The 25,232-nt window shown below is 37.8% G+C and overlaps 1 protein-coding gene across 1 annotated transcript in view; it reads left to right on the top strand.

Moving 5' to 3' along the window:
* Window positions 1-206: 206 nt before the first annotated feature.
* The window catches only part of zmat4a (zinc finger, matrin-type 4a), a 93,658-nt gene continuing 68,632 nt past the window's right edge, over window positions 207-25,232 (top strand). Inside the window, exons 1-2 of the mRNA XM_065250292.1 lie at window positions 207-411; window positions 18,871-18,972. Coding sequence (XP_065106364.1) covers window positions 325-411; window positions 18,871-18,972 — 189 coding nt within the window. The 5' untranslated portion in view covers window positions 207-324. The remainder of the gene's footprint in view (window positions 412-18,870; window positions 18,973-25,232) is intronic.

Raw genomic sequence — 25,232 nt, 5'->3', positions numbered from 1 at the left:
CATGGAGGAACCCTTTTTTGGTTCCTCCAAAGAACCTTACAGGTAGTCTAAAGAAACATTTTATTTTTACCCATTACTTTCTGTGGTACCCTTTTGTGCAACAGAATGGTTCAGTGGATGCTATGGATCTGTATGGAACACTACAGTCCGACTAGGAACCTTTAGGAACCTTTATTTTTCAAAGCATACTGCAGAAAACTACTCGAGTTGTGCAGCCAATGAATGAGAGCGGGGCGGAGATCGCTCAGCAATTGAACTAAAGGACCGCAGGCAGATGTACACGAGCATCCTCTATTCTACACACGCGTCTACATCATATAGTCAATGGATTATACCTTCTCCCTCCAAGTGCAACACCAGTTGACAGTGTATCCGACGCACCTTTGCCAGGGCTACAGCGTGGAGTTACAGGTATGTTTTAAAAATTAAGTGAAAGTCAGCGCCTGTATCTAACGGCGAGAGTCTTTTAATGCATGCATGCACGCTGCTGAAAACTAACCATTATCTTCCTTGTATGTGATGCACTTTGCAAGCAACATTACTGAACTGGACATCTGTAAGAATGACATTATTTCGTTTTCACGACGCTGCGGAGCGTGGCCAGGTTTAGCTCGCGCATGATGAAAACAATGTGTGGCGCGTGGTGTGATGTTTACACAGCAGAAACTAGATGTACAGAAACGCTTGCATCCCAAATCTGTGCAACGTGTTCCCTTTGCGATGTTGTTGTGGCGAGACGCGAATGACCCTGAAAAAAAGCTCGTTGCAGGCTTGGTGTGTCTTGACAGGTTGTTCTCGGTTTGCTTCGACCTGACAGCTGTTTAATTCACTGAAAATGATAAATTATGTATCCTTGTATAATCTTGAGAACGCTACTGATGCGGGCAGTGTCAATTTTCAGTCAAGCACGCTTTGATCTTTGTTTTCACCTGTTGTGGGCTGTGTAATTTGCTGACAGGGGTTTGTAGGCGGCAAGTTGAAACTGGCATCCCTGCAATATTTTACGATGTAAAATAGGGTACTGGAATAGTAGCCTAAGATACTGTCCTATAACTGAAATAGCAAATGATTTAAATACATGGACATTTTTAAGATTTTAAGAGGAAGACTAGTTGAAGTAATTTAGAGTCATGTTGTGTTGCAGAATAATCTTGTTTAAACAGGTTTTGCCTGTAAATGTATAGGCCTACTTTAAATTTTTTTTAACTTGTGTGAGATCTTAATATAAAGACATTGTTCATGTAGGTATGATGTTTTTTTTTAGAAAGTGAGGCTGTGCCTTCTCCAGGTTTCTTCTCCAGGTGCTTTTATCATCATCATCATGCAGAACAATGTTAGCATTAATATTCGCTTTCATATTCAAATATGTGACACTAAAAGCAGATATCTCTTTGTAACAAAATGTTTCACTCTGGTTTAACTCTTCATTGCTGTACTTGGTCAACAGCCAACAATTTTTTTTTTAAGGCAGACATCTACATGAACTTATGAAATTATTATAAAGCACTGGTCAGATAGACAAAACAATATATATGCATGGTGACAAGCGAGTCGCACTTAAGACGCGTTTTCATTTTTTGACATCCAAAACTGTACTTTCTAACAAGCTTGCCGGATAAACAGTTGTTAGGAGAGAGTGTGAATATGAATTATTGATGTTTTCTTGCTACTGCTTTTCCTGTGCAGAGAGGAGAGGCTCATCTTTGACTTCTGTTATTATGGTGCGTTAACAAATTAATATTCCCTGATGTCTCACTACACAGTGGAAAACAGTGTTAAGAAAGAAAAATACCACAATTTACTGTATTCATTATCACTGCCCCCCTTCCAGTGTGTTTTTCATTGATAAAACAACTTTTAACTGAATTATGTTGCCTCCCTGCCTCATTCCTTTAAATATAAGAAGTTTGTGTTACATAGTCTGGAAAAACACAGCTAAAGTCCCATTTTTGTGATTTGCCATCTAAAATTATTTTACATAAAGTAAAAAAAAACATTCTGTGAAAATATAACCTCAATATCTTTTTGCAGTATTGGAGCAGTGAAATTGCAAGGCATTGTGGTTGGTTTATTCTGAGAAAAAGGTATTTGTGCACCACCAGGTGGCCCTGTTATTGTAAAGTCACTTAAGCTCAGGATTACCTATTCTTTTAAAAAACACACAATCCTGTGCATTGGGAAATCTCAGCCTTGTAAGACCTGTAATACAGTACAAGTGCATTTTCTGAGGTTTATCTCAGTGGACTGTCCTTATTCACACTAATGGACTGCCTTAAACGTCAGACTTTTCTTACCTCGTGATAAAATGCAAACATTTGAGATTTCGGAAGAGCTGTTGGTTGGATCATTATGCATAATTTAGGATGGATTTGTTAACAACAGTTGATCTCTTTAAGACATACTTGCTCAAAATGCTGGTCTTTCAATAACAAGCATTATTATTCGTATGTCAGGGCTTCTGAGCCAGAAGTGACAGCCCAGTGCTTCTTCAATACTGTTTATCCTCTGGGAGACTCAAAACCCACGATTCTGGAAAAGCTTATGGAGAGGAAAATGGCTTGCTAAAGCTCAGGGACAAGATATTATCTTTCTCCATTACTCTCTATTTCTGCCCATAGGAATTAAGTAGCAGAGCTTCAGACTCCTAGCAACATTTCTTGTTTTAATCATATATATATTAATGTATGTTCTCTGACATGTTATTACAATACTTGTAAAAAATAAGTCAAAAAAATCTTCCATTCAATATTTATTGTTCACAATGAAGTGTTGCTTATTGTTGAAAGAGCCCTGCACTGGTTGTAATGGTCATTGAGTCATTGGGGGGTTTTAGTGTGATTTTCCAAAATTATTTTTCTCATTTGTAAGTTAACTGGTTATACTTTTTTTTTTAAATTTATAATATATTAGATGCAATACGCGTATTTTCGTTTGTCATGTGGTGTTGGCATATTCTTAATGGGCATGCAGCTTTAAATGAGCTTTGAATTAAACAGCATGCTGCATAACCAGTGGTGGTGTTCAAGGTCAGTTTTTGTCCTACAGCGAGTAAATGGATTGTGGGCACCTGAAGACTTAAAGTAGACTCCAGTAACAAAATGAAAAATGAACTATTGGATGACATGATTTGTGTAAAATTTATTCAAAAAAGGCACATTATACCCTGACATTTTCTCTAGGTTTTGGCTGATTCATTGTTTAGGTGAGAGAGCGAGAGAGTGTTAGAAAAAGAAGGGATTTGTATTTTACACCTCATTTACAGTACAGCATTGGTGTGATTTTTCCATTTTATATTCTGGGTAAGTTGGACAGAGATCCTACACTATTGCATAATGCAAATGAATTATTTTTTTTGTAAATTAATTTGCTTGTATGTCCTTGCTACGATCCTGGAGCCAATATTGGTGTTATATGTGAGATTGTGTGTGTCAGACTGAATATTGGTGTTAAGAATGAAAAATGAAAACCCTTTAATTAATATATTAAGTTGTCGCTGGCACATTCTACCAAGCTCAATTCATTTTACCATAATTCTTTAACCATTTTGCGCTATAAATTCGAATGACTCTTGAAAGTAGACGCATTGCACTTTTTGACAATATGGTTTATTATAACAATATCTTGCTTTCCGTCAGCCATTTGGTGCTGTTTCATGGAGAGCAGAATGGGCAATTTATGCGCGTTAGGTTAGAGAGCACCAAATTTGAGTAAATTAAGTAAAACGCCTGGAGAACTGGGGCAAAAAGCCTCCTAAATGAAACTGTGTACATGACTTGTATGTACTGTATTGTATGTATGTTCTGTATGTATCACAGTACATTTTCAAGTCTTTAAATTTTTACAGTTTTTTATTTCAAAATTAATGCCTGTTTTTATTTTTGTCTAAAAGTCTATTTACAGTTTGACAACACACAGTAATGATCAATAGATGTAATTTTTTTGAAGGCCATTTATTTTATAATTATAATTTGTACTTGATGATAGCACATTCTGTTAGAATTTGACAGTTAAAAAAAGTAAAATCAACCTATTTTCTTCAAGTTCTGAAGGGTTAACAAGTACAGTTCTTACAAATTCCTCATCCATACAGGTTTACCCAGTAATAACGTTTGAAGAACTACTGATTTCAGACCAAGTTTTAGTAGTGTCTATAGTGGCATTAAAAGCATATGTTACTTTAACTTAACAAATTAAGTGAAACTATCTAAACTTTTAGAGAAAGAAAGTTTGTATAAGTTACGTTAACTTCTTATTAGTCAAAATGTAAAAATAATAAGTTGAATTGACTTGAATTATCAATTTCATCAAATGTTTTTGGCAGCTTTGCGGCTTCTTTACAGTGTACTTGTCTGTTTCTTTTGTTTTCGTTTTGCTCACAAGAGGTCCATAAATGAGTGAGTGAAACTTACAATTAAAGCCATAGAATGGATGTGTGGTGTTTGACCTTCAGCTAACCACGGGGACGAAACAATGAACTGTGTGCTTATTCTGACAAATTAACTGACATTGAAAAAGCAATAAGTTATAAGCTATTTTGTAGCTTGGTTTTGAGGCTGGCTCGAGAACCGCTCTGTTTTGATGGGCGAGTGTCATTGAACACTTGGAGGTAAACGTGCACTGCTATGATTGGATAACAGTTTTTCGTAGTAAACTAGTTTGAAATCCTCCGTAATTACACGTGGGGAATTGTTTTGAAAACTTCAGATGTGGAAAAATGGCAACTGGAGGGAATTACCCATATATGTTTGAGCCGCAAGATGTTCTATGTACAGTACAAGACATGATACACATAAATGACAATGCGTTTGGGTAAAGTAGCAAACTATAAATCTTCAAATGTGACAGGCCTAGAAATTACCTTTTTAATTGCAGTCTCGCTGCAAATCCAGCATCAACCTATAGCTTGTTTGGTCAGTGTTTTACCCACGTGGGATGTGATTTTTCCATATAAATATGAATTTTCGTATTTTCTGATCTCAGTGGGATGACTTGACTAAATCGTGTAAATTTTATGAATTTTATTTTTGTGATTGCAAATGTGTGCGTTGTTTGTAGACGCGCACTACGCCGTCATCCAGCATGTATCTCTGACATTAGGTTTGTTTGACATTAAAGTACCACAAAAGTGATACAGGAAATCATAAGGAGTCTGCTTTCGAATCGCTCTCATGCTACTTTGATGCCATATGCCTTTTCTGTGTTCTTCGTCATACACATGCTTGTTGAGGATGCACAGAGTGACTACATTCTGGACATAAAGACATCAGTCGAGGACTAGACACAAAACGCTGTAAAACCTTATCACTGTAGAATTCTGAGGCTTCAATGATATCAAATAAAGCAACAAACTGTATAAAAAAATTGACGGACATTGCAAAGTTATCTGAAATAATTTTATTGGCATGGATTGGAACAAATAATGGACATATTCCTCTCTTGTAAGTAAGTCACATTGGTCTACCAGCCTACTGTAAATATTAATAAACTGCCAAATAATGCATCAAATAATGTTAATACAAATGGGTTAATGCTGACAGATTGACGGCTGGTGCACCCAGTCAGAAGAGACATAATTTTTTATGTGAAAGCAGAAAAATCACGCATACATGATACTAATCGCTTTAATAATAATCATCCAAATAAACATAAATCAGAAATAACTATTTATGTAGAAGGTTTATCATTTGCATACGTTTATCATAAGCCTTGCAAATGTTAACAATTAAGCAATTTTAGACTATTCGTGTATGGTGTTGTTGGGTTCCTTAACTTCCTTTCTTCTTTTTGCCCTTGGCCAATCACATGCCTGGTGAGCTGGAACTTCTTTAAAAATAAACTTCAACCATGCATTCCAAATATCAGATTCCAAAGGAAGGTATCTTGCAGTCTTTAACGACATGTTTGTTGTTTGGACCCTATCCGGTTTGCACGGACCAGTAGGTGGGGCTACCAAAGTAGACGTTAAGTGGAGGTGGTGTTTAAAAATCGACTACTACATCGTAGATACTGTAGGTACATTTCAGAACCTGGTGTTTTCTGGGCTTGGTGTCAATAACGGGGACGTTTTCTGTTCCGAAACGTACAGGATGTTCGTTCAAGTAAGATGACCTCATATAACAAAAGCTCAAGTTAAAATTGATCTCTTGATTCACCGCTCCTTTGTAAGCGCCCCAAAAGCCAAAGATAGGTAACGCAAAAAAACATTCAGATTTATAAAACTATCCGTAAGCACACCCATAAGCATTGTTCCCTTTATAAATTACAGATCAATAATTTACGTGTATCAGCCTCAAATTCCACCCTGTACACGCCCATTTTTATTCATAAATAGTCAATGGCATGCTAATCACCTCATGAATGCTGATCTGCATAATAATGAGACTGGCATGCAATTGTTTGTTCGTAACCTGGTATGTGCCCCACCAATAAATGCAAGCCATTGGCGTAATTAAAAATCATACAGTGCCATAAAAATAGTTTTTAGAACACTAGTAAACAGGCTCATACTGGTTTTCTAATCCTCTGAATTGTCCTCCATAATTGCTGTTTTTATTATTCAAATCATTAAATAAAGATTAGATGCAGAACAGGATAAGAAAAGAATAATATTTTAAATCTGGCAAAAAATCCACAATAGCCTGTTAAAGCAACACTATGTAGTTTCCATGTAAAAATGACTTACAGCTCCCCCATGTGGTTGAAAAGCGCAACAGTGCCTGGTATCAGACACTCTTCTGCAGGCAGGGGGAGGGGCGGGGCTGTGTTTCCTACCCTCCACCGCCACTTTCAGAGTGTGCTTGTAGCAGCTAGGAGGCTGCTCAGGTTGCAGCAACAGTACAATTTGTCCAGTTAAAAGTTGTTCTATCACTGAAATTATTTTAGAGACATTATTTAAAGGGAAAAAAACTACATAGTGTTGCTTTAACTTAATAATATCTTATAGTCACAATGCTATATATGATATCATTATCACAAAACTGAATACTGTGTAGACACACAACTCTTTATAGTCTATATAGATTTTCCTGTTTCACTTTCTTTGCAAGGAAAATAAAGAAATATATCAAACTTAAAATGGTCTTTTCTATTCTATTTTGCCTTTTTATTTGCATCCATATTGATATGTGTGTCAGCAAGGAATGGTCCATGTGCCTTTTTTATACTTTGAGTACTTACCCCTCCAAAGGTCTCTATATAGGCTGATAGTGACCACTGAATAGGGGTGGCACGGTCCATGAAAAAAATCTGAACCGTTCGGTTCGCTTGTCTCGGTTCGGAGCGCGTGTGTACCGCACGGTTCAACGGTTCATGGCATGCGCAATGTAGTCTCATGCCCTGTATGTGACCTCAGATAGCGTGTTTCCCTTTCGCGCGAAAGAAGAGGTGACTGGTTTGGAGTATAAGTACTGCAGGTTATGTTACGTGTAGAAATGGCAAGTGGGAGAGAAAAGGAAGTCTGCCCGCAGTTGGAGGATGCGCCAGTGTCGTATAAGTTTGGTGTGTGGAAACATATTTTTATTTCATGTTACCTATGATGACAGCGGTAATAAAACAATAGATTGAACTGCAGTGGGTTGAATGTGCTCGAACAGCCACAGGAGATCGCCTTCTCTACGACCATTTGTCTAATCTGAGGTACTGAAAGTTTTACGTCTTTTCGTATTCAGCGCTATTTTTAGCCTTTCATTGATAAAATTAAAGCGGCTGATTTCCGCGTAGTTTCATTTTGCTAGCGTGTGAAAGTTGCGCGATCTTATTTCAGAAATTGCCCCTCAAAGTAATCAGGACAGAAGTGGTCAAAAGTGGACAAAAGAGACTTAGGGCTCTATCTTACACCCTGCGCAATGCAGCGCAATGCGCGACGCAAGTGTCTTTCGCTAGTTTCCACCCTAATTTTCACGTTTAGCGCCGCGTTGTTTAAATAGCAAATGCATTTGCGCCCCCTTTTGCGCCCATGGGCGTTGTGGTCTGAAAACGAGGTGTGTTCAGGCGCATTGTTGGCGCGTTGCTATTTTGAGGCAACTAAAATAGACTACGCCATTGACCAACAAAAACCTGGTCTAAAGTCTAAAGTCAATGGCGCAATGTGTTTTATGTTATTTAAAGAGCGCATTAGTAAAATGCGCCTATACACGGGAGGACAACGCGGGTTTGCTTATCACAAGGTACATGAATGCGCAGCAGCACAAAAATGCTTTTAAATATGAAAGATTAAAGGATTGAATGTAAAAGATTATTATTGAGTCTCTTGGACATAAATGAGGACAGATTATGAGACGTTAGAAGTAGGGGTGGGCAAAAAAATCGATTCTTAGATGAATCGCGATTCGGACGTGGGCCGATTCTGAATCGATTCACAAATGTCAAGAATCGATTCTTAAATGTTAGTTTACAAAATAACGTCACGTTATCAGAACCAAAAGGCGGAACTCAACTGGGGGAGCGGTGATGCACACGGACAACTTAAGAGAGCGCGCCCTGCAAGAGCGCATAGCCGAGCTTACAAGAGCAGAAGAGAAAGAACACTTTAAATGCTTGTAGGACTATACTGCATATATCTTTACATTGAATTTAGGGCTGTCACCATTACTCTATTCTTTTTGAGGAGTTTTAAAAAAAATCCTTGAGTACATGTCGAGTACTCCTTAAAATAGCGGAGATGCGGTTTAGTGAAACAAACCGTATCAGAAGCATACAAATCAGCGCTACGCTGCCTCTCTCTCCCTCTCGTTTGCTCGCTCACACACACAGTGCGTGTGAATTAGGAACTGCGTGAGGCAAGAATGCGCATCCATGTGAATTTTGGAAGTTAAAGACGACTGAGCTGCAGTGGCCTGGCAAAACACATTTGAGAAGAAAGGCGCAGCAACTCCAAAAGACCTGCATGTTTCACAATTACTCCAAAAGACCATAATGACAATTTTGCGCGTGGAGCAGCAGTTGTGCGATTTACCGGCATTGCCTTTGCGATCGACGTATTGTACACCCCTGCCCTAAACCATCCGCTGAATGTTTAGATATAACATGAATATACTTCTGTAAAAATATGCACATAGTTTGTTATTCAGTCGCTGGGTGCGCTGCATTATATAAATACAGTAATACTGCCAATCACTGTGTATAATGATGATGATTAGACGCTTAACGTTCGTGGAAGTTAATGCCGGTTAACATATAGAATTAATATGTCACGTTAAATTAATATTTTTACTGGTTTTAATGTCTTACAACAGAAACAGGACATGTATGTATATAAGAATGACATTATTTATCCCTAGTTGCATTAAAGTACAGTATATGACAGTTCAGAGACTAGCAAAAGCGCAAACATTAACCTGGCTTTGAAAGCAAATGCGACGTACTGACGTCACAGATATGCAAATTAGTACGTCAAGAATCGATTCTGAATCGAATCGGGACCCTAAGAATCGATTCTGAATCGATTCATGAGGGTCCAAGCGATTCCCACCCCTAGTTAGAAGGCACAAAGAGCTGCTTCACCTGCAGCCTGGCAAGTAAATAAATGCTTTGCTTTGAACAAATGCGTCTGTTTTTAAATGTTTTTTTTTATGCTACCTCACGGATTTATTGTATATGATTACTCTGTACCTGTGGATATGGTGAGATGAGAAACATTTTTAAGTCACGCTTAAAAAAACTCTTTGCTAAAAAACCGCTGTCCAAAGTGCTGAAACGTGAGAAGAGCCGTTTGTAAATTCTTTATCTCCTGTTTGTTACAAATAAAGTATTTTTAGAGTACAAACCTTATCTTACATACTTGTAAATTATGTTTTGATGATATTGGATAGCCATACATTTAAAGCAATTACAAGCCTGCTTTTTACTTCCATGACTAAAAGAAAACGGGTTTTAAAGGTTTTAATAAAAAAATAACAATTTCAATACAAGTGGAAAAACAACATAATTATTTAACATTAATCTTAAACTGGGGATCTTCTTCCTCCGCTTAGTTTTTCAGTTTACAAAGTCCGTCATCTAAATAGGGATTAGACATAGCGCCAGCGCAACTTGCTTTTAAAGGGGATGAGAGCTGTGACTCTCATTGGTTTACTGCACGTTACGCCCAAAATACTCCCATTACAATAGGACCTACCCTTTTCGACCATGCGCTTGGCGCAAAAACCATTTTTCCCGTCGTTAAATTAGCAAAAGTGGATTCGGACACGCCCATTTAGATGTTGCGCTGTGCGCTTTAGACAATGCGCTTAGATCGTTAAAATAGGGCCCTTAAAGAGATTTAAATATTACAGGTGCAAAGGTTATGTTTCTCTCTCGTCCACATAAACTCTCTGCAGTATTTAAGCAGCCTCTCAGTGATAAACCTAAGAGCTACACTGAAGTTGGCATTTTAATAAATGCAAGTTATCTTTGTGTGCTAAAAATGCACATAAAGTTCATGTAGATGGGAATACACATTCTCTTTTTTGCCAAATAAATGAAAAGCATGTTGAAATCATCAATGTCTTCCCTCTTGCTCTATCAAAATCTCATCTGGCTTTCCTCAGGGATGGTCCCAATAATGTGCTTAGTCAAATTCAGTTTGTGCATGATTACATGATATAACTTTTTTTTCTTAATACTGTATCCTAAATTATGGATAATTAATAAGATAAAACATTTCTGGAGTGTTAAAAATGTAAAGAAAAAATAACAACAAGAACCGTACTGAACCGTGAACCGTGACCATAGAACCGTGATACGAACCGAACCGAGGGTTTTGTGGACTGTGCCACCCCTACACTGAATAAACTAAATAAAGCCCATTCACACCAAGCATACTAAAAATAATAAATATGTGGAAGTTAATACAGTTATTGTTATTGGAGTGAATGGGCTGTTACTTTTTACGTCATGCCATAATTTACTCCATGACTATTAATTCACCACGACAAATTAGTATTATTAGCTGTAAGGGACACGGCGCTCCTGTTGGTTGCCAATTTCTTTATCACACTACAATGCATTTTATCACTTCTCCTTGCTCCTCTGCACACGACAGCAGATGTTTTCCATCCCCTGGACACATAACACCATTGTACTCTGAGAAATGGTGGAAAAACTTTTTGTACTACATCCACGTAACAGCCCATGTCCAAGAGCATCCAAAATTCATGACTTCAGCAAAGAGAGGGACTTTGTTCTTGTGCACCAGGGGCATCTGCTGTGTAAGAGAATCCTCTCAGTCACTTAAATATAAAAACCAAGAGGTGAGCATTTGGGGGGTCAGGAGAGGACCCGTCTGGTGACCTACTGTTGCTGGAAATGTCACGCTAGTGAGATGTTAAGAAGCATAAGTTTCCCTCATTATATCTGCTCATGGGGTGCTCAAGTTCTGAATTATCCATAAGCACTCCAGGAGAATTATTATACAATAGTGTTTTGTCTCCATGCCAAGGAAACTAAACAACTATATATAAAGGCACATTAGAGAGATCAGCAGATGAGAACAGGAAAGCAGACGAGTACAAATGACCTATTTCAGGAATGTACTAAATTTAACTTTAGCGAAGTGCTGCAAGTTTCTTTGATATCGTAATACCAGCTTAATCCTGATCTCATAATGTGTTTCCGTTTGCTCTTAAAAAGATTAGGAAAAGTGAGCAGTCTCCTTGTGTATACCGTATTTTCCAGGCTATAAGTCGCTCCGGAGTATAAGTTGCATAACTCAAAAAATGCATCATGAAGATGAAAAACATATATATAAGTCGCAATGGACTACACGTTGCATTTATTTAGAAAAATATTTTACAAAATATAAGCCGAAGAACAGACATTTAATCTGGAAAGGCAAGTTATTCAACTAAACAATAGCACACAGAAACACAGGCTGAATAGATGTCTGTATGTTAATGTAATATAAACATTATTTACACAATATACATGTTCGCATGCTCGTCAATCCACATCACTGAATTCATTGAATTACATAAATACATTAGCAGCATATAGCGGACTCTCGTGGCTGTAGATGGTAATGTTATCTCTTGGTTCATATATGTCAAAATTAGTTCATACTGACTTACAAGTCGCGCCTGGCTAGAAGCTGCAGGGCCAGCCAAACGTACACAAAAAAAGTGTGACTTATATCTTTCAAGCCTGGTTTCCTTTAAAAATTTGCGAAAAACTTTAGCATTATTTTCTAAATGGCCATAAAAAATAATGGCAACGAGTGTGTTTGACTGTATATGACACCGCGCAGGTCAATCTGTGGAAGACCTCAAAATGCAGCGAGAATAATTCGAAAGCATACAAACCTGTCGACTCTCGAATCGCTTTTACTTTAGTTGATGTTGTGTGCTTGTTGTTTCTTGCGATGCCGCATAAAGTCGACAAAGCTCTTCTGTCTTGTACTCCACAAACATACTGCACCATATTTAAAAAAAAAGAATAATTTTACGCATATTAGGTGACTATAGCAGTTTTGCAATGTATTGCTTTTTCGAATTTCCTAAAAGAAAACACCTCACTCGAGTGTAAAACCTTTTTCGATGAATTGGAGTCTTTGCGAAATGTTTCCATTGGGTGCATTTTCAATCTCATTTTATCACTTTGTCACAAAAAGCTTTTTGCGTCTGGTGCCGGGATATATATATATATATATATATAATAATTTATTCAACAAGTTTTCGGATAAAATCTTATTGTTTTTTGTTAGCTTATTATTTAATAATAATAATAATAATACACTGTAAAAAATGTTAGTTCAACTTAAAAAGGTTGCCTGGTTGCCCCAAAATACACGTTTCCTTAAAAATACTTAAAAATATTAGTTGACACAACTATTTATTTTTATATGATTTTTTTGAGTCAGCTTACCTTTTTTAAGTTGATTGAACTCAAATTTTAAGGCACAGTCTTGACAAGTACAACAGCTGTTTTGGAGTTCCCAAAGCAATTCAACAAACAGCATTCTGCATCAGTTTATTAACATCCATCCTGGCAATTAAAAGTGATGAATAGCTCATCAGTCACAATGTATGAATACAGTGATGGCAATGACTATATCATTCTTCATTTCATTACATATTTTCATTTCAAAGTAACCAACCCTTACCCTTAGTTCCATGCTTTGCTTCGACTGCCTGCTGTCTACGGTAATTCTGATGCAGAAGTCACAAAGACCCTCTTTCTCATTTCTTTTCTTTGTGTTCATGTGTTGCCTCAGAATGTTAATGAGCTCAACTAGCCATTACTCAGCAACTCCGCTGATGTGTGTTCATGCATGTTCTCAACACCAGCAGGGATTAGAAACATACGCTTCTGACAGACCCAAATTTAAGGCATTATTACAATCCTTCCCTCCAGTGAGCTGTTAATCACCGTGATTGTAATCACCGGATTATAGATGGTTTTAGCAGCAACAGCATAAACAAATGTTTTTTTTTTTGTGGCACAAACTTTACTTCCAGTAGACTTCCACAAAGAATCAATAACAACAGAGTCTATTACCTTAGTTCAAATCATAGCTGAAGTGCATCAACTACTGATACATCCTTTGGTGTGTACTGTAATTGTGTATTATTAGTACATAGTAACGATATGCAAAAGGTATAAATCCCAAAGTAATCAATGACGCGAATTATCGTTTCCAACATAAATCTCTTTTCTTGGACTACAACAAACACACGGATTGTAGGTAGTCTATATTTTCATGTTGAAAGAATTTACTACTGACTAAATCATGACTTAAAAGCAAGTTATGAGCAGTGCACTGTAGCGCTTGTTGTTTGTCATTTCTACGATGTCAAATGCAGACATGGTTTTAATGTTTTAGTAAGTATAACTGTTACGTCCTGCTCAAGCCGCGCTGGCAAGTTGATCGATCAACTTGGTCATCCGCATTTTCTGGATCAGATTCGGCTCTTAAAGTAGTAAAGACGGTATTAACTCCTGTCAGCATTGGATTGTGAGCTAATCTTCAAAATATGGAAAGGGGCGTCACATTTCTGGCTGTGTGTAAAAATAATGTGTTTTTTGAACAATAAACCATGGGAACACATTGTTTTATACCAAATACACAAAATAAAGTTGTTTTTAGCAATGGATTAGGTGCATTTGAATGTATACAATTCTTGCCTGGCTGCCAAACCTCTCTTAGCACAGTGGTGATCAATGCTGAAACAGTTTAGTTTTCGACAAGGTCAGTTTAGCCACTGATAAACAAGACTGATAAACAAACACAAACCAGAAGTTCATTTTGAGCCAGTCTCACAAACGGATCAGTCTAATTTGGGACACATCATTGAAACTGGATAAGCCAATGCATTGAAAATAAATAATTAAAAAATCTGTTAATAAATTGGACATTGCTTTTCCATTGCTTTTCCAACACAATTTTAACTTACGATTGAATATCAACAATATTTAAATCAACAATGTTTTAATCAACAACAATTTGAACTGTCTGTATTTGAGTAAAATATGGGCTTATTTTCATTTCGGGGTGAATTTTCCTTTTAAAAAATTTGGATCTATATGTTAAACACTAGGGGGCATTATCCCGGACAGGGCTTACTGAGCGTGGTGGTTGTCCTGCATTGTCGTTTTGTTTTTCTGCCTCCGCTTACTTTCTGTAATTACGTCACTGCTAGAGCAAGGTCCTGATTGGTTAACGCGGTGCAAAAATTCACAAAAGTTCAGATTTTTCAACTTGTTCGGACCGCGCCATCCGTCCCGCAGGATGCCTATTTGCGTCTTTGCATTGACTTAACATGAACATCATTCGTGCTTGCCGCCTCTTTCACGTCTGGTGTGAACGCACCAATATACTAGTCCCAGACTAAAATGTATGTTTGAGATGCCTTAACTTGAAAACGTCTTGCATTGACATATCTTAACATATATCTGTGCCATTATTTTGTATCAAAATGCACACCAGTATTGTTTTTTTTAAGGTTTGTTTGTAAAAACTACTTAAAGGCAGGATAGGCAGGAATTATCTAAAAAACTTTTTTACAAATTTGTTTAAACTGTCTTTATATACCAATACATAATTAAAATGTAAGTACTCTGAAAAAGAGTATAAAACTTGAGTGTCTGTAGACCTCTCATGGCTTTTTTAAACACAGCTCATTATTTCCATTCGGGACGAAACAAATGATTGGCTTGCACGAATATCACTCTCTCGCGACCATGGCACCACCCCTGTTGCTATGGGATCTGCCCACACATGCGCAAACCCGATTGATTTGAACGTGCACAAGGCACTCTAGGAAGAGCAAAAATACGGCAGAGAAAGAGCATTCAAAACTCACAGTACCTGCTTATCCAGTCAGCGAAGGCAAATGAGGCAAAAAAGGACTAAACGAAGAAATCAAACGAGAGTAAATATTGCGTGGCTTTTCCTCGAGTCAATGATGCGGTTAGCGGTATTGTCCCCGCTGTGTAGTCCTCATCAGAGTCAACAATGCTTTCATCACGGAAACTCTTACATGCAAAAACACCTTATATTTTATGAATCTTCCACGAAATTCACCTTCATCACAGTGTAACTGATGGTAATAAAAAAACTTGTATCAATGCAATCTGTTTTTAGCTTTGTCTTATAAATATAACTAGCTCGTTTGTTACCGAATCAAACCAAATATATTTTAAACTTTACCAGTATGGATATGCTAGCTTAATAGTGAGTACTAAAAGCCATCCTATTTGTTTATATTCATAGTGATAAAGTTAGGTGTATTATTACATGTGATTGTGACATGATGTTACTACATGCACCGCGCTCCTTCCTCTCCGCTCGTCTCAGGTAAATGCTGCTTCCAGCAGAGCCGGTCAGCGTCGTGCATTCATGTGTTTTGGGGGCGTGGCTTTAGAAGAAACCCAGAAGGGAGGGGGTGGAGTGAATGGAAAAATGAGCTGTTTAAAACAGCCGTGAGAGGTCTACAGACACTCAATTTTTATACTCTCTTTTTCAGAGTACTACATTTTACTTATGTATTGGAATATAAAGACAGTTTAAACAAATTTGCAAAAAAGTTTTTTTAGATAATTCCTGCCTATCCTGCCTTTAATTGTCCTAATATAACTAAGACCTAGTACTGGATTAAACTAAACCCTCTCCAGGAAAATGCCCTCAAAAGTGTCAGCTTGCCACCTGGTGTTGAATTTAGTTATCATGCATACCTTGATGTTTCAAGAAAAAGTGAAAGGGCTTTAAAGTGAGTCTGCAGTGTCAGGACTTTCTCCAACTAAAAGGAGAGAGGAAGACCTTCAAGCAGCTGCTGCCCAGCTCAGTAACTCCCATAACTGATTACTACACACCTGTGACAGCCTGAACATTTGTCAAGGCCGCCCACCGCACTGCCCTCCCTGAACCTCTGCTGCATCCCACATGCACGCCCCTCACTGTGGACGCTTATGCACATCTACTCAAAATCATATTTCTGTCCTCTCAGGTTCAACAAGAACAAAGCTGCAGTCCGTGCATGTTTGTGGGATGTGGTGGTTAGAGTTTAAGCAATGAGCAGGTAAATCTGCTTCCTCTGATTTGTTTAGCGCAGTATATATTTCACACTCTGAAGCAGTTGGATGCTGATTTGGATACAGACACCACACAAATGCATTTAGATACTTCTTGAATGTTATTTCCCAGTGAAACAAAATACGGGGATCGGACTTGATTGCAGCCATAAGGATTTGATTGGATCAAAACTCATTAGGCCAAATTGTGGACTGGTATACTATTTTCCCAATTTGCATTGCATGTAGTAACACTGTATAGAAAAGTTGTTATCAAATATGTTGTCTTTAGAATAGATAAAGTATGCTGGGGACAGTTAATAAAAAAGTACATTTCTCTGAATGAGAGAAGGAGAGAACTTCTCAAACCTTAGTCAACCCATCTTTATCTCTAAGCACATTCAGACAGATTAATAATGCATTTGTTTTTTTAGATGTGGCTGTGTGTGTTTGTCAAAGCGATTGTTGCTTGGGCTCCAGTGATAGCATTTTGCCTATTTTGTTTTGTTGAATTCATGCACAGAGAGAGAGAGAGAGAGAGAGAGAGAGAGAGAGAGAGACACCTCCCCATCCATTTCTTTTTCTTTCCCCCTTGTATTTCTCTGTTGTGCTGCACTCAGGGTTATCTTTTATAGTCTTTGTTCTCATCTCTGCTAGCTTAAGCCATTGCAGCGCCTGTCTGTTGCCCAGAGCAACTTCAGACAGAACAGTGCAGACTTTTCTGGATAAATTTGCCTTCACTGATGATCAAATACTGTTTTAATATGGGTGAGCTGAGGACACAAAAACAAAAAAGCCAAAAGATGAAGAAGTTGGATGAGCAGTTATAAAGGAGTATTAGCACAGATTTTTGACAATATTGTAATGTCAGAATCAGAACATGAAAGAAAACTGTTCCAAGAGGAGCAGTGGAAATATACCTGACACTTTAAATCTGATGAAAATTTAGAAAGCATAATTTAGATAAGCGACTGGGATAAAGATGAGTTAATTGATGAATGAAGGATTATAATAACATTTGAATGATTTAAATATGATAATGATGGTATACCTCCTATTCATGCATGAATGAATATATTCAGCTTTATTTAGAAACTGTTCAGTATGTTTATTTATTCTGTCTTAGGCAAGTTGCAAAGTCATTAGCATTTGCACATCGCAGCACACTCGAAACAGTGAAAATCCTAGTGTCTCTTAATCTGGCTTCAGATACGAGCTGTGGTGCAAAAAAATACAAAGGACTGCCAAGAGTACAAAGGAGAAACCAACAAAATAGATGCAAAAAAATCATTCGGCATGCTATTATCTGGTGGGAATATTTTGTTTTGAGCTTCAAAGCTGATCAAACACAGAGACAGCAGAGAAGAAAAACTGAAAGAAACATGAATGGAAGAAACTGCAACATGATGGCTGTTTGAATGTTTGTTTCACTTCTGATACTTCTGACAACAGGCAGTCATGGCCTAATGGTTAGAGAGGCGGGCTGCCCAACGCTCCGGGTGTGTGTGTGTTCACGAATTTGCAGTACGTGTGTTCATTACTTACTGGGATGGGTTAAATACAAAGGTCACATTTCGAGTATGGGCTACCATACTGGACAATCACTTTCAATTAAAGGAGTTTACTTAGAAGAGTGGGTTAAAATTTAGTATTAGTATTATGTTTTTCTATGTTGTGTTGGATGGATGGCCTGAGATAAACAACAACAAAGGGGAACTACAGAGTGATCAGTTTTTTCACGCACACAACTAAGGTTTACAAAAATAGCGACATGCCAAATAATGTTTGGCAAATTTAAAGCCTATATAGTCTGAAAGCAGCACCTCTTTCCCTTAGAAGAAAAGTTTTGAATGTTATTGCCAAAGGTTTCCTACTGTTCCTTAATCTCTTTATTACTTTTTACCTGTATCCAGCGGCAACTGTCAAATAACTAATGTATGAATTGTAAGCTCTCGAGCTTTAGATTTGTTCACTTATCATCCGCAAAGCACACGGTATTGAAGAAGTTTAAAGGTAACATTGCGAAAAAGTATTTGTTTTATTGCTTTTCCACTGGATTTTTAAATATGTTTCACAATGTGAAGATTTCTCTTTAATGCTCTGCAACCATTGCAGTTTGTAACCCGCTTCTGTTTTGTAATATGGCTCAAATAAAAGTGTGTTTTAGGCACGCCAAGTCCTGATACTGGTACAGTTTTTAAATGCGCTGTGTTTTCTAAAAAAAATCCAAGAATAATGTTTATGACAGTGATGTATGTCTAAAATAGCAATGTATGCTGCTGCATTTCTGATGTATCACAATTATCAAATTTACCTAAATGTATAGAGAGCTGTGTTATGTCACGTAATATATTCAATGTTAAAATCATCATTCTTGTTTTTGTCCAGATGAAGTCAACACAGGTGGACCAGGGCCTTTTCACAGACAGTTACTGCAAAGTGTGCAGCGCTCAGCTCATCTCAGAATCACAGAGAGTAGCACATTATGAGGTGAGATCTGCTTTCTGTTCATTTCTTGTCCTCTGCATATGGAAATCGCTTTTTGTCCTTTGTTGAAACCATTTATTCAATGAAGAATATTACTGTTGGCCTTTACAGTCTAAAAAATGCTGGGTTATTTTTTACCTAGCTTTGAGTCAAAGGATGAACCCAGCCATTGAGAAAATGTTTATATTTGCCCCAACAATGGGTTAAGACAACCCAGCTTAGGTTAAATTACAGGGTTCATCTCTTTTTGACCCAAAATAACCCAGCATTTTTTACAGTGTACTTTATTATTTTTGCATGATCACTCATAAGAGGTTTGCATGCATCTCCTCCGTCACATCTGTGTTAACTTAAGTGGAAGAGCAGCTCATCTTTATTACAGGGTGCATCCTAGAGGTTGTTGAAGAGAGAGTTATATGGCCACTTGTCACCAGAGCTGTAATCTGATCTAGCCCAGACAGGAACATAATGTATTTGCTCAGACAAGCATGGAGTACGACACAAAGGTAGTTTGCTTGTGAAAGTAAAATATTCATTTTGTTTGTGAACACGTCGAGTCCGTCATTTGGCTGGATTGCCCCGTGTGGGTCGAGACTGACATGTGTGGGCTATGTGTGTTGCAGCCGAGTCTGCTGGTTTTACTGCTTGAATCTGCTAAAAAACTGAAATCTTTTTTGCTGATTTTTGCGTATTTGTTTTATATAGCTCGCACAAAGTAACACAATTTTGCTATCGCCAAAGTTTTGCAAACCACCAACACAAGCACAAAAAGGGACAGTTATGGAAAAATGGGTTTCATGCTGCTAATGTGGAAAGACATGCAGTGGCTCCGTAATGTAGTGTGGAGACCCAAATTTGTGCTCTCTCTCTCTCTCTCTCTCTACAGACAAACTGCAGTGTGTAACCTTGATCCTCAGATACCAGCTCGGGTATCCAGGGGTGTTATCAGTAAAAAACTGATTAAGGTTCACAATTTGTTTTGGATTTAACCTTCTGTCTTTGTCTGATTAATTAAGTTTAGTCTTTATCGGTGTGACTTAGGGAACAGAGAGCCAATAAACTGAAATAAAGACTACAAAAGGCTAAATTTGACCAGGACCACTGGATACAAGAGGAATATAAATAGTTAGAGATGGGAGAAGCCTTTAAATTAGGCATGATAAGGAACGGTAGGGAACCAAATTATTTCACGGGAGTCATTTACATTTTCTTGAACTAAAGGTCCTCTAAACAACCATTTTAATGTTCGACCTGATTTTATAATCAAACTTATTTATTTTAGCATGTCTGTAGTAGATATATTTTATTAGAAAGGAATCTGACCTGTGAAGGTTGAAACATGTTATGTGGGTTTAGTTCTCAGGTTTGCTTTTAGAAATTTTGCTGAGGGCACAATTTCTCTCTGTGATGAGCTTTTAATCCTCATTTCTAAAACATCAAAGACGGAATAGGAGAGAGAGAGAATGTAGATATTTGAACTGATCCATTCAACAGCTGCTGTATGAAAAAAGACATTATTAATGCATTAGACAATTATGGGCAGGAATAGCACCTCTGCCAGTGCACTTCATTTTACTGTCCTCATGGAGCTGATCTTTATGTGCTCACTCTGCGGTTGCGGTAATGCCATTTTTATGTGTGTTTTCACTGAAATAATATGACAATATTACAAGGTACAAGCCAGATAAAGTTATTGCGGTAATGCCATTTTCTTAATGTTAAGTGTAAGCATCAGGTACAGCATGAGATTAAAGATCCTTTAAATATCAGGTCATGTGCCATTGAGCATTGCTGTGCTCTAATGACTGCTAACACAATGCATCAAAATATCCATCATGCATTACTTAAGGGATACGTTTGGTCTATACACTCACCGGCCACTTTATTAGGTACACCTGTACAACTGCGCATTAATGCAAATTTCTAATCAGCCAATCACATGGCAGCAACTCAATGCATTTAGGCATGTAGACATGGTCAAGACAATCTGCTGAAGTTCAAACCGAGGGTCAAAATGGGGAAGAAAGGTGTTTTAAGTGATTTTGAACATGGCATGGTTGTTGGTGCCAAACGGGCTGGTCTGAGTATTTCAGAAACTGCTGATCTACTGGGATGTTCACGCACAACCATCTGTAGGGTTTACAGAGAATGGTCAGAAAAAGAGAAAATATCCAGTGAGCGGCAGTTCTGTGGGCGCAAATGCCTTGTTGATGCCAAAGGTCAGAGGAGAATGGCCAGACTGGTTTGAGCTGATAGAAAGGCAACAGTAACTTAAATAACCACTCGTTACAACCGAGGTATGCAGAAGAGCATCTCTGAACACACAACACATCGAACCTTGAGGCGGATGGGCTACAGCAGCAGAAGACCACATCGGGTGCCACTCCTGACATCTAAAAACAGGAAACTGAACCTACAATTCGCACAGGCTTACCAAAATTGGACAGTAGAAGTTGGAAAAGCGTTGCCTGGTCTGATGAGTCTTGATTTCTGGTGTGTCATTCAGATGGTAGAGTCAGAATTTGGCGTCAACAACATGAAGGCATGGATCCATCCTGCCTTGTATCAATGGTTCAGACTGGTGGTGGTGGTGTGGGGGATATTTTCTTGGCACAGTTTTGGTCCTTTAGTACCAATTGAGCATTGTGTATTGTTTCTGACCATGTTCATCCCTTTATGACCACAGTGTACCCATCCTCTGATGGCTACTTCCAGCAGGATAATGTGCCATGTCATTAAGCGCAAATCATCTCAGTATGGTCCTTGAACATGACAATGAGTTCACTGTACTCAAATGGCCTCCAGAGTCACCAGATCTCAACCCAATGGAGCATTTTTGGGATGTGGTGGAATGGGAGCTTCGTGCCCTGGATGTGCAGCCGACAAATCTGCAGCAACTGCGTGATGTTATCATGTCAATATGAACCAAAATCTCTGAGGAATGTTTCCAGTACCTTGTTGAATCAATGCCATGAAGGATTGAGGCAGTTCTGAAGGCAAAAGGGGGTCCAACCCGGTACTAGTAAGAACAACCCTGCAATATGTATTTTGTTGTATGTAATTTAAGTAACATTACACGTGCCAATGTTTTTTTCCCTAAAGTTTATAAGAATTTGTCTTTTATAAATAACATATGGATATAAAATGTATATGCCATGTTATCTTTAAATTAGGGATCAAATAAGTTTTGTGGCTCTCAAGTTGTTGTTTTTTTTTTTTTCTGTCAGACCGGGGCCAAAATGCCTCATTTGACATTGAAGGTTGCAGACCCCTAAAGGTTATGCTAAAGGCTGCTTAACAGTACATGACTTTTTCCCCAACTTTTACCCCTGTGCATTCTTCTGAGTCACCATTTTCAATTCTTTTGAAGTGAACAGATGTGTCATACACTGAAAAAACCTGAAAAAATTAATTCAACTCGAACCATTTGAGAAAACCGATTTGACATATCATATTCACCTCCTCTATAGAGTGTGATTAGCCTGGTCCAACCAGACTCTTTTACATTCATTTCATTTGTACAGAGAGTCTGGCCACGCTCCATTGCAAAGCGTTACTTCCGTTAAGGAGGGTCCATTGTTGAAGTTTAAAACTATTGGATCTGCCCAGAGTCACTCAGGATCTGCCAAAGCCAATCGCTAACGTGTGGTCGTGACGTATATCATGCATCGAAACCGTCCGGAAACAACAAGTCAGAATAATCAGACAAACAAAACTTAGCAAACCTGGTTCTTGCTCCGGCTTTAACTTCTGTATATTCGGCAGTTTTGCAACAACGGACCGAATAGCTTTTCTCACGTCTTTCTCTGCTGCCATTACTGAACTACAACTCAAACTGACGCACGACCTCAACGTCATCGTTCTTAGCCATCCCCATCTGTTCGCTGATTGGTCCTGCAGATTTTTGCAGGAGAAAACGAAACTCTATAGAGAAATCCCAGACGTACTGCTGAAGCGAAATGAAAATTAAGCGGAAGCACGTAGGAGGGCGGAGCCAGGCTAGAGTGTGATGTCCTTGATAAGCTGCACGTTGGATTTTTGTTATCTTGCTCTTTTTGTGTCTATGGGTTTTCTCCATAACTCCAATTGACATTTTCCAATTTTATATACTGTATGTATGGGAGGCATAGCAAACACAGAAAATACTACAGATTTGTATTTATGTTTGGCCAGGGTGATTATTATCAGTCTTCAAGGACAAACCTCGCTTTCTTCGTTTCGGTGTGTCTGTTTGATGAGACCTCAGACTACAAAACATCTATCATTTCAGTAATTAATTGAATGTTAAATTAAGTGGGATAAAATAACATTGGTTCGGGAGCTTAGCTGCAAAGAAATTTCCAAAAATTGTCAAGTCAGTCAAGTCATTGTAGAGTCAGGTGACCGGATATAGGTTACAGTACCTAATTCACTTGAAGCTTGGTCTAAACTTATATCCCTTTGAGCTGTGAGAGATCTGATTTAGACTCAGCACAGCCCACTTAAACGCATCTTCTTTGTTATTACCCAAGCGAGGATCAGTAATGCCTTTAAATTGTTGCTATATATTTGGCTGCCATAATTAGCTCCTCCGCATGTGGCTATATATGGCAGAAAGTTCTTGTTAGCTTTACAACTGCTGAAGATGTATAAAGAGAAGTATTCATTTCTCGGCGAGACAGATAGTAATATTTAGAACATGTTTAGTTTCAGTATAATTTTTATGAAACAAAGAGATAGTAATTGGATTTTTTAAAGCCAGACATCATTTGCGGGTGAAGTAGCTCATATTATACAGTATAATGAATTTATTATCATTTGATATATGAGCTGATTTTTTCCCTTGATACTGAGCTGAGATCAAAGGCAGTCATATTAAAGCATGTTTATCAAGCCGACCTGACTAATTGCTTTTCATCACATATACTATACAAAACATTATTTCATTTTTAATGCATCGTGTATTTTAACTAATGTTTAACCAATGACCAATGTTTCAGTTATTGTCCATCCTGACATTTTAAAGCAGCAATCTGTACCTTCTTTTACAAAATAAATAAATATCATTTATATAGACATACAAAATTGTCTCTTTAACAGCTGTAAGTTTATAATAACTTGTGACTTATAATTTAAGCTGCCAAGTGAAATTTTGCAGTATGTTAAAGAGCACCTATTTCATTGCTAAAAAACAATGTTATTTTGTATATTTGGTATAATAGAATGTGTTTGCATGGTTAAATAGAATGTGTTTGAGTGGCCTAAATACCTCTGACATCAGACGGAAATGTGACACCCCTTACTACGGCTGGTTAATCGAAATCGAACTGCAATTGCGATGTGAAACATTGCGATTAGCAAATTGCGAAAGAATGCGATTTGAGAACCGAGGCATTGTGACAGTCTAACCAATTGAGTGAGCGCGAGTATGGCTATGCTGTCTCCGTGAGATGCACGTCAACAAAAACGGCAATGCATTCTAGGAACCTAGGAAATTAATCTTTTTCTGTCTATTTCCTTCAGATTTTGGTTCCCAGAATGCTTTGCATGAGGATGATATTTTAGTTTTATTCTGTAAAGATAAAGACTTTGAACAAACTGTTGCCACTAAATAACATAAATTTAAATCTACCGTAAGTTACTTTTAAATAGCCGCCTGTAATACTGTTATAAAGAAATTTTTAACAGTGTATAGAACAGGGTTTCTCAAAGTCCAGACTCCGGTCCGGATCCGGACCCAACGGGAACTTGATCCAGACTCGTGTCCACTTCATATTGCAAGTGCAATTTCTATGTGATTGATTAAATGTGTGCATTTGCTACTTTACAAATGAATATTAAACTTGTAAACCATTCGTTTAGTTTTTTTTTCTCTTTAGATTTAAGAGTATTCCTGGTCTGAAAATAAAACGAGTTATTTGAAAATGACCTGTGTTACGCTGTTGCCATCACACCCAGATATTATGCACAGCTACTTCATGTACTACGGCAAACATAATCTTATACATATTCTTTATTATCATGAAAATACCTGAAAAGGTTTGAAGAACAGCAATATAAATATATCCTTAAGACATTTCCTGGAGCTGCATGTGTCTGGTTCTTCGTCTGCAGCGCATATTGAGTTTCTGAACGAGAGAGCCCTCTGGCTTATGGATGTAGTGGCATTTCACCGTAATTCATTGAGAAGCATAGCAAGCATCATCGGCCAATTTATAGGTGCACCCCTAATTTTGGCCATCCCCGTGTCTCCGTCTACCAACCACACCTTTTTTTCCACGGTT

This window comes from Paramisgurnus dabryanus, chromosome 5, assembly GCF_030506205.2.
Source record: "Paramisgurnus dabryanus chromosome 5, PD_genome_1.1, whole genome shotgun sequence".
In the NCBI taxonomy this organism is placed as follows: Eukaryota; Metazoa; Chordata; class Actinopteri; order Cypriniformes; family Cobitidae; genus Paramisgurnus; species Paramisgurnus dabryanus.
Note: the sequence above shows the minus strand (reverse complement) of the source record. Positions and strands in the feature narration are given on the sequence as shown.